At 34.8% G+C, this 11,008-nt stretch overlaps 1 protein-coding gene across 4 annotated transcripts; it reads left to right on the top strand.

Annotated features, from left to right (window-relative positions):
• Positions 1–6,953: 6,953 nt before the first annotated feature.
• Positions 6,954–10,217, top strand: LOC110879637 (protein CROWDED NUCLEI 2). Of its 4 annotated transcripts, none has more exons than XM_022128150.2 (8): positions 6,954–7,168; positions 7,443–7,523; positions 7,599–7,649; positions 7,799–7,901; positions 8,025–8,575; positions 8,652–8,819; positions 8,917–9,019; positions 9,929–10,217. In XM_022128150.2, exons 2-7 carry the CDS (start codon positions 7,443–7,445, stop codon positions 8,971–8,973), a joined length of 1,011 nt encoding a protein of 336 aa, XP_021983842.1. In that variant the 5' UTR covers positions 6,954–7,168; the 3' UTR covers positions 8,974–9,019; positions 9,929–10,217. The 4 variants fall into 4 exon arrangements, with proteins under 4 accessions (XP_021983842.1, XP_021983841.1, XP_035833780.1 ...); XM_022128149.2 differs by having other exon boundaries at positions 6,954–7,179; XM_035977887.1 differs by having other exon boundaries at positions 6,954–7,183; positions 9,948–10,217.
• Positions 10,218–11,008: the final 791 nt, after the last annotated feature.

The following is an 11,008-nucleotide window of genomic DNA, read 5'->3' as shown; positions in this document are numbered from 1 at the left end:
TTTATCAGTGACCTAATTGGAACACTCCTAAAACTTCATTAGTATTCTGTGGCATATTCCCATTATCTTTACATCGTCTAGCTAAACAATGAAAACATATTTTTATAGCCTATAAATTTATTTTCCTTTATTTTGTAATACAAATTAACCTATCTTGTCTCATGTATAATTTAAAAAACTGTTAGCCTATATTAATAAATTATTAAGCTATATTGATAAACATAAAAGTTTTTTTAATAAAAATATTAAATTGTTTAATCACGTAATATGGTCAAATATGAAAAATATTTAAACTCATACTTGGGTTTACATTTGATTATTCTCCATAGTAACTGAAGGTTTGTTTCAAACACATCATGTTGTTTATCATAATACTTAAAAATTCGTAGTTTCTGCATTTTTTGGCAATTTAATTCAAAAGTATCATTACCATTACTATTATAAATTATAAATATAACAGAATTTAACAGTTTTTAGTAAGTTTTAACAAAAAAATATCATTCATATAATTTTAAGAATATATTTGAAGTAGGAGTGGATATTAAGGTAACGATTTTAAAAGACGCAATATTGTCATTATATGATATTAACATGATTTAAAAAATAAAGAAAAAAAATATTGATTAGAAACGATTTTTTTAGGGATGATATGATATTGACACGTGACATTCTTTAAAATCGTGTATTAAAAGTAAGATTTGTTCTTCTAAAAGCATAGAAAACTTGTACGTAAATTTTGTTATGATGTAACATATATAATTTATTTTGTACTGATAAGAGTATTCACAATTATTATATTTATGTGAGTGACTTAATTATATTATAAGGATTGATTGTGAGTGGTTGTGAATGAAGGAGAAAGAAAATGTTACTGTTTATTTGTAAACATACAAGAATACTATTAACCCATATACCTTTTTAATATTTTTGAAAGTGATTGTGAGTAGAGGAAGGAGAAAATGTAATGATAAATGTATAAAAAAATTATTTAATTAGAAGGGAGAAAGAAAAATTAGTGAATTTTAGTGTAATTATATGGATAGGGGAAAAGAATTCAATGTGAATGCTCTAAGATGTAAACAAATATGAAAACCTATAAAAATTTTAACGGTGTACTATTACGCTAAAAGTTGAAAAAATAGTATATAATAACGTTATCTCCAAAAAATACAACACTTCTTAAACATAAAAGATAATAGTAATACTAATAAAGATAATTGATTTTCTAAAAAATTAAATTGAAGGAGATAAGTTTGATTAAATCTATTAATCCATTAAAGAAAATATTAATAAAAAGTGAAAGATTGTGGGAGAAAATGACATGTGATATTAAATGGAGACTTTTATTAATATTTAGATTAGATTAGATGTGTATTTGGTTCATGTGTATATAACCAACTATAGTGAATTAATATCATTATAAAAAGAATCTCTTGTATTATTTTGAGTTGATTAGCTATTTATTTGTATTTAAACAATAAGTTATGAAAATTTTAAATTTGAAAGCCTAAGAAATATATAGAATAAAAGTAGCATTAAATCCAAACAAATATACACCGGATTCTCGAAGGCATTACATTTAAGCCTAACTATGATATTTCAATAAAAATTCTGATATGTGAAATAATTAGATGATCACACATCTCATGGTTATGGATATTATCATTTTTACATAAGAATAAGAATAAAAAATATATAAAAAGCTGAGATACTTCCTTCTTTTCTGTGTGTCCACTACTCTAGGGCTGTAAACGAACCGAACGAACATGAACAAGGCCATGTTCGTGTTCGTTCGTTAAGGAAATTAGCATGTTCGTGAATTGTTCATGAACGCATGCCAAACATAAGTTTATGTTCGTGTTCGTTCGTTAAGAAAATTCAGTTGTTCACGATCAGTTCGTGAACACTGGTCTCGTACACAAACGAACACAAGCAAATAAAAATGAACGCAAATGAACATTTAACTTGAAAATAAAATAATAAAAACATTGTTATCCTTAAACATTGGATATAACTAGATAAATACAACCATCAAATGATAAATCAAAACACAAGAAGTCTACTACACCACCAATCGATGAATCAAGTTTAACTAACTTACACATAATTATCCCCAAAAATGTTTTAGAATGTCCAAATTTTAGCTAACAAAGAAACAAATAGGGTTTCAAGTTTTCAATATGTTTAGATAAATGGTTTATTATTTATTATTTTTTTGATATAATCAAACACACACAAACGAACGTAACCGAACATATTACCGAACGTTCACGAACGTAGTCGAACGAACGAGACCTGTGTTCGTGTTCGTTCGCCAAGCTAATCGAACGAAATTTTTTGTTCATGTTCGTTCGTTAAGCTAATCGAACGAACATAAACGAACTTCCCGCCGAACGGTTCACGAACTGTTCGCTGAACGTTCGATTCGTTTACAGCCCTACACTACTCCAAATCTACAAGTGGGCCATCTTTTATCGTACAAAAGGTGTTGTGCTCTTTGTTCTTTGACTTCTTTCTTTGTAGAGTTTGCACTACAAATTAGTAATTATTTTATTGATTTTGTAAACGAGTATCAACAAAAGAGTTAAATGTCCAGATGGTCCTTATGGTTTTATAAAATAACACCTATAGTTCTTAATTTTTGGAAATTACATTGGTGATCCTTGTGATTTGACAGTTTATTACTCGGATAGTCACTGAAGTGGATAGAGGTTAGTTTTCTCCGTTAAGTCCATCTGAAATTATTTATTTATCCCTGGCTTTTATTAAAATATAAAAAAATCACACACACATTTATAAACACTCACAAACACACACACATACCTTGACTCTCTCTCTCTCTCTCTCTCTCTCTCTCTCTGGAAAAGCCCTACCAGCACCACCACCTGCCACCACCCTCACACCACCATCCAACCCCACACCACCACCTAGTAAATCCTACTCGTGACACCAGACAATCACAATCCAGTGTCCTAATTCCTACAATACATCACCATCACGACGTACGTCGCATTGTTAGATCACTTCCACCACACCGATAAATCCTACTCATGACACCAGACAATCACAATCCACAAACATCCACTTCACACGCAGCTAATCGCCACAAATGGCCCACCATAACCCCATTCACTATCTATTCCCCTCTGCATAAATACCTAAAAATCTTCCCCTCGTTACCGCACCGAATCCAACCCCTAAACAACACAATGGCGAGAGTAGATCTCGACGGAAACGTCATAAAGCCAATGACGATATGCATGATCGGTGCCAGAAGATTCATCGGCTCGCATTTGTGCGAGAAGTTGATGTCGGAGACGACGCACACGGTGTTGGTTATTGATGTGTATAATGATAAGATCAAACATCTGCTTGAACCAGACTCGCTACCGTGGAATGAACATATTCAGTTTCATCGGTTGAATATTAAGAATGATTCTCGCCTTGAAGGACTTATTAAGTGCTCCGATCTGGTAATTTGTTTTTGTTGGTAGTGGTGATGACTACGACGGGGATGTTGATTGCCAGATTTGAAGCAGGTGGTGGTGGTGTGGGGCAGATGGTGGTGTGGGGTTGGATGGTGGTGTGAGGGTGGTGGCAGTGGTGGTGCTGGTGACGATAGGTGGTGGTGGGGCTTTTTCTTGAAAGAGGGAGAGATAGAGAGAGAGTCAGTGTGAGTGTGTGTGTGTGTGTTTGTGAGTGTTTATATATATATGTGTGTGATTTTCTTATATTTTAATAAAAGCAAGAGGTAAATAAGTAATTTCAGTTGGACTTAACGGAGAAAACTAACCCCCATCCACTCCAGGGACTATCCGAGTAACAAACTGTCAAACCATAGGGACCACCGGTGTAATTTCCAAAAGTTGGGGACTATAGATGTTATTTTAAAAACCACAAGGACCATCCTGGTATTTAAAGTCTCGACAAAACAACTGTTGTTTTGCACTTTACCTAAACTACCATTTGGTTTCACGGTTTATCGTTGCTACAGTTTAATTTCACGATCTAGGCTAACTAAGCTTTAAACACGTAAATTTTGACACAATGTTAACTTCTAGGACTAAAGTGTAACATTTTTAGACTATGTTAACAGTGCCACTTAGGTCGTCAATGACCGCTACACCGCGCTCCTCAGTTAACCGCGGTAGTGAATGGGGATTTCGTTAATGGATGGTGGAGCCCACCCCAATCGAAATCAATCACATGTCTTGTGTTATTTATTTTTATTTTATTTTATTGGTATTGGGTGTTTCATCAACCCATAACACATTATTAACAAGTATTTAGTTAATGGTCAAATTATTATGTGGAAGTGATGTGGCATTAAGTTTAGGTAACCCATAACACATAGTATAAGTAGATGGATTCTAGAACAATGTAACATGTAATAAGGATTAAGTGAGCTTAGTTTCATACCATGCATTTTATTAACCGGCAGGGGCGGATGTACATTAGTGTAAGGGGTGGCGTCCGCTACGGCTTGGCGTTCACGCGGTAGTGTAAAATTAGTGTAAATTTTGGAAAAATTTGACGTTTTTTCGATTTCGTTACCGCTTATTTATAAAACGTTACCGCTTGGCGCGAATCCTAAATCCGCCACTATTAACCGGTGCACATTAATGTATAGTCTGGTTTGAGTGAAAGAAACCGATTAGTGTGAGAAAGTTCAAGAAAAAAAAAACGATTTTGAAACCATATCGATAACTAGTTCAACCTATTTCACTTTTCTTAATAATATTGTGATTTGTGAACACTTATTTGTCGAGTGCCTTAAAATCTTCATTTTACGATAAGAGTGACAAATATTATATTGACTCCTTGTAGCTCATTAAACATCTCATTTTGCAGCCAAATATAACCTTTATAATCGCCATGTTTTTTTTTTTTTTTGAATTATAATTACTATGTTTTTTTTAATCACTAAAATTGCACATCACGTTATTTAATAATAAATTCATAAATTAGTGATCTAGTGGTATGGTGTTAAAACTGTTGTATATTTTAATTTTTGCTAGTACAGTGTTAGATAATATTTAGGTAGTAATTTAATAGCATGATTATGTTAAATCACAATGTTTCTTGTGTTAAAAACTATGTGGTCATATGGAATGGATCGTTTCCCAATCTCTAGTTAGGTAGTTTGTTTACTGACTGGCTTGAAAGCTTATAAGTTATAACCAAGGTCTCCTAAATTTGGGCTTTAATAATGCAACGAATCATTAACTTATTTCTTTTTAGTCCTTAGGATGTTATGTCTTTTATATTCTGGTTTTGAATCAGACTAGACTAGACTGAAAGACCTATTTTAACAAAGCATATGATGAGTTGATGACCCAACAAGTGTTTATACGGTCCAAAACCATATATGACGACCAATACGCGGACCAACCATTATATGTTGTTTCTTATACTTCGGTTTTGGATTGAACCGGACTAAAATAAGCGTTTTGGCAAAAAAAAAAAAAAAACAAAAGACTGATCGAACAAAGTGTTTCTTGGTGGGCCGGAGCAGGTGAGGGTGACATGCTCGTACAAGGTATGTGAGAAGAGATTGGGGGGGGGGGGGGATGCTTGAATCGTCCAAAAGCCTAGTGATGACGGGTTTGAACCCGCGACCCCATGGATAGGGACACGAGCTTAACCATCACGATATCCTTTAAGACCATGCATAGTGGTCTTGTGAAATCTCATTTCATATCCAACCACGTGGGGTACACCGCCCCATGCATATGAAAAGGGCAAAGTTGGTGCTCTTCATAGTATCACGCGAGAGATTTGATTCATACAGTTCACACCACTACATCATTTTGGGAGTAATTTCACCCATGCTGACGGGGATGTTACATTACGAATTTTGCCCCTTCACATGGCGAACCACTACTCATGGTCTAAGCAAAAGTTGTTACTTGTAGCGTATATAATAATTCCTTTGATATTTTCTAATGGGGCGTTTGGTTCGCGGAATGATTTGGAATTAGAATTGGAATTTGTATAGGAATTAGAATTTGATGGAATTGGATATGGAATTTAAACATTCCAATTGGAATTGGAAATTGTTGGAATTGGAATCTCAATTCCATTTTTGTTGTGTTTGGTTGTCAAATGAATTGGAATCCACCACCTCGGCACCCACAACCACCAGTTCGGGTCGAAGCGGTTCGATTCGAAATGGTACCGGTCGAAACGGTTCGCATCGAAACGGTTCGGACCGAAACGGTTCGCGTCGAAACGGTTCGGATCGAAACGGTACGCGTCGAAACGATTCGGATCGAAAGTGTTCGCGTCGAAACGGTTCGATTCGAAACGGTACGGGTACGGGTCGAAACGGCGATTCGAAACGGTATGGGTCGAAAGGTACGGGTCGAAACGATTCGATTCGAAACGGTTCGCGTCGAAACGGTTCGATTCGAAACGGTACGGGTCGAAACGGTTCGCGTCGAAATTCGATTCGAAACGGTACGGGTCGAAACCGTTTGCGTCGAAACGTTACGGGTCGAAACTGTTCGCGTCGAAACGGTACGAGTCGGAACTGTTCGCGTCGAAACGGTACGAGTCGGAACCGTTCGGATTGAAACCAGTATGGGTCGAAACGGTGTGGATCGAAACGATCGAAGATTATAATGAATTTACTTTAGTTCCTTCACATATAGGAAAGATTTTGAATTCCTTTAGTTAAAGGAATTTAAAGGACTTCATGCCTAATTCCAATTCCAATTCTAATTCCATTGTCAACCAAACACATGAAGATTGGAATTGGGATTCCAATTTCATCAAATTCTGTGAACCAAACATCTTAAGAGATGAAATTCAAATTTCAATTCCTTTAAATTCCATTGAATTCCTGCGAACCAAACGCCCCTAAGGATTTTTTTACTGAGCTTAAGCAAGGGTAAAGTAAAAACAGCATAAAGTGAGGGTAGAAAAAAAACAATGATCTGGAATCCAGGTTGGAATGGAAGCTAATTATGACCAACACAACAAACAGGTCAAACATCCCAAAAGCGTTTCAATTGCAATCAACCTGCGGAAACCCAAATTCACAATTTTCGTCCAACATATTTCGATTCTTGTAACGCATACTTGAATATTACAATTCCATCTTCCCCCTTCACCACGCCTAATTCAAAACCCTAGAACAACCCATTTCCCCCTTTCTCTTTGTTCGGTATCTTGAATGAATGTATGTTCTGTTCTTACGAAAATACTTTTAATATTATGGTTCTTGTACAGCATAATCAATTTTTTTCAAAGTTTCATCAGAAATATAGATTTTTGTGAGTTTTGGCCTAGGTTAACTGAATGGATTTTTTCAGCATATCAGACATTATTAAGGATACCAGAATTGAATTATTATTAAACATTGTTTTGGTCTAGTCTCAGATGAGATTGAGATTGATCATCAAGAAGTATTCTTTATTTGATGTTTTATATTGTTGTAGATGTCTACTTGTTCAAGTAGCGGCAGCAGTTTCGCATTGGACGATGAAGAGTTATTACAGTTTGAGACTAGATGTAAAGAGGTATGTTTTCTGTTCATGTTATTAAAGATACCCGTATTTTTAAAAATAGCATTCATCTGTTGTTATTGAATGTAGTTGAGAGTAGAAAAGGACATGCTGAAACAATCAAGCGCTCAACTCATCCGAGTAAGTTACCTTATATTTGCTTCTTCATTTATATTAATTAATACGGAATTTGTCATCTACAAGACATATTGTATATTGGTTGGTTTTCACATTTTCGTATGGAAACGTAATGCACAAGAAAGTTTGACCCGGTCGTTGACTTGCTACAGAGTCTAGAGTCTCATGCGAGAACATTATCTGAAACTCGATCGAACGAAAAGAAGCGTATCCAAGATTTGGAAAGAGAACTGAGTAACTGCTCCCAGGAACTAGGTAGTGACCAATTTTAGTTCCAACTTTATTTAATTAATAATTACGGTGCCTAGCAGGTGCACTCTGCTGACTGCAGGTGTATGGTTGTACTGTAGGCTTGACTCATTGCAATGCACCTCGCAGATTACTTGCAGGATCAGTTGACCACACGGAACACCGAGATAAACCGTATGAATGATTATATCCACAGTCTAGAGTTGAAACTCAAAGCAAAAGAAGATTTGGATGGAATTGTTAGAAATATAGAGCGAGAATTGAAGGCTTGCAAGTCAGAGAATTTAGCTCTAATGGAGAAATTAGAACACAGAGAGCACGAGTTGCATAATTCAACATTATGTATAAATAAGTTAGAGGAATCTATTACAAATATTGCTTTAGATTTCCAATGCGACATAGAAAGCATGAAGCTTGATTTGATGGCCATGGAGCGTAGCTTTTGTGAAGCTAAACAAGTACAGAAAGAAGTTGCTCAAGAACATCGTAAGATGCAGGAACTTACTAAAAACTACAAGATTCAAATACGAAATGTTACACGATTAGCTGAGGAAAATAAAGAATTGAGAGAGAAAGTTAAAGTGTTTGAAAGCAATGCAGATTCAGAAAACAAGATGAAGAAATTAAATGAATATGAAGCTCAAATACATGAATATGAACTTCTTGTGAACCAGCTCAAGGTACGTTACCATTAAGTGAGAGGAAATTTTAAACACGTAGCAGTCGTTGTTAAATTTTGTCTCGTATTGTTGGTAGGAACAATTAAAAGAAGAAAAGTTTAAGGCGAATGAAGAAGCTGAAGATTTAGCTCAGGAAATGGCTGAGTTAAGATATCATTTAACTGGATTGCTTGAAGAAGAATACAAAAAACGTGCGTGTATAGAACAAAGAGCTTTACAAAGAATAACCGAGTTAGAGTCACAGGTACTAATATAACTAGTTTAAAGTCTTAATTTCATAACTGCACTATTCAGTATTCAATTAGCCTGTGATAATATTTAATCATTCTATTGCTGTCAAGATTGAAAAAGAAAGAAGGAAAACGTTTGCTGATCTCCGAGGTCTTCCAAATGCTTAGCAGCTGATTTCCAATAATGAATGATCATATTGAGTATCCTTTAGAGGTTAGTAGTTTTAATCAAAAACTGCAAAAAGATCAACCATATTAATATGTGACTAACTGACTATCACACGTGCAATATAGTTGTTTCATTAAGTAATCCATCCCTTCGTTCAATGACAATTTCGATTTACTAAGAAACTAATGACATTTTTGTCTTTCACAACTCTACTACGAAAGGGTAATGTTGGACAAAACCAACCGACTTTCAACATTTCTTTGTAGCGGTTATGTCCTTTTTTTTTAATTGTTCAAAAGATCATTTTGACCTGCTAACATGGGATATAACCACAATACAAGACAAGTTAAGGGACTGAACCGCTAAAATCTTTGTTAAATTTAACCAACCTTAGACCATGCGTAGTGGTAGAAGGTTATAATGCCCCCACCATGGGGCGTTTTGCGCCATGTGGCGTCCTAGTCAGCAAGGGGGCATTATAGCAAAAGTGGTGTAGTGGGTATAATGCCCCATAATGCCCCTTACAATTATTAAAAAAAAAAAAAAAAAAAAAAAACCTTTTTAAAAAAGCTGAAGTATCCCACATGGTCTCTTCCCATTGGTCAACACTCACATGGTCTCAACCCACATCAAAATCTTGGGCGTTTTAAAGAACACGCTGGAACAAAATTTTTTCAAAAATTTTAGAAAAAAACGCCCCCTGTAATGGAGGGGTGGGCGTTTTCGGGCGTTATTTTTGAAAATTTTTTAAAAAAAACGCCCCACTACACATGGTCTTAACACATACAATTTTGTTCAATATAAATATATAGTGTTCAACAAGTTAAAAAAAGATAAGGGACTCGGACTAAGCCACTAAAATGTCCATTAGCTTCAAATTAATGCAACTTATTTGCCTATTGTTATTGCTAAAAATTGGTGATATAATTCAGGCTCATGGCATTTTCTTAACAGGTGCTCAATTTTGAATCAGACATGTCAAAAAGGTGGATCTTTGATGCACCAGAACCAGTGAACCACCATGCAGAAGTGAAATAGTAAAGTTGCAGAGTGCATTAGATCAGTATATATCAATTCTTGTGATAAAATCCAGAGTGATATATTAATATAGTTGTTTTTTTTTCTGGGTGAAGAATAAGAATAGGGTTGATCAGATCAAAGGAAATGTACAGATTTGGTTATTGGATCTATGTGGCTTTTGTTTTTTGATAAAACTTTACAAAGTAAATTATTTTCTTGGTCATTCAAGAATCCAAATATTTTCTACATTTGATAAAACTAAGCACATAATTATTTTGTGCATCAAATGTACCACAACTTCCAATTTCTTTGATAGATTCTAAATTATTTAAGTTCCATTAATTTTTTTTTAAATGTGAATTAAACGCCCCATTATGATTGGTTTGAGTTTTATGGTTAAAGGAGTGGTATTTCATATCTGAATGATATCTGTTGTTCCATGTTAATCATCTGGTAATGATGATCAATATGTATAAATAGTTAAACAAAGATTTATATGGAAATGTGTACAAAAAAATATTGTTATGAGTATGTTGGGTCCATGAATAATCAAATCGTTATTGTTTATTTTAGCATTAACAAAGTTGATAGAAATGTATCTTTCTTATGGCTCAATATTAATATATTATCGACATCTTTGTAGTGATCATGATTCATGAATAAGAAAGCAAAGATATTTGGATTCTGACATCACGTTTTTGAAGTTAGTCATTTGATTTTGTAAATATTTTATTTGAGATTTCTATTAATTGTAGTGAAGGGGACCTAGGCCGTCTCTGAAAATGATAAATAAATTTTGGGTCTCGTGCGAGATAAAAAATATGGCCCTGAAGGGGTGTGGTCCCAGATCTCGCGTCAGCACGATCGCGAGTGACCATTACCCTTATCAAAACCCCCACTAGCTAACAATCTACCTGTATCCGTGCGGGAACGCGCAGACACAGTGGTTGAATCCAATCTGCCCAATGATGGAGGAGGACTTACCTGGAATATGAGAACGGTATCGTGATGCGG

This window comes from Helianthus annuus, chromosome 9 (assembly GCF_002127325.2).
Source record: "Helianthus annuus cultivar XRQ/B chromosome 9, HanXRQr2.0-SUNRISE, whole genome shotgun sequence".
Classification (NCBI taxonomy): domain Eukaryota; kingdom Viridiplantae; phylum Streptophyta; class Magnoliopsida; order Asterales; family Asteraceae; genus Helianthus; species Helianthus annuus.
This window is presented reverse-complemented; position numbering and strand designations above follow the sequence as displayed.

Coding starts and splice junctions, on each gene's coding strand:
- LOC110879637 (XM_035977887.1), top strand. Junction 7,524..7,598: donor TTGAGACTAGATGTAAAGAG/GTATGTTTTCTG, acceptor TATTGAATGTAG/TTGAGAGTAGAAAAGGACAT. Junction 8,820..8,916: donor TAACCGAGTTAGAGTCACAG/GTACTAATATAA, acceptor ATTGCTGTCAAG/ATTGAAAAAGAAAGAAGGAA.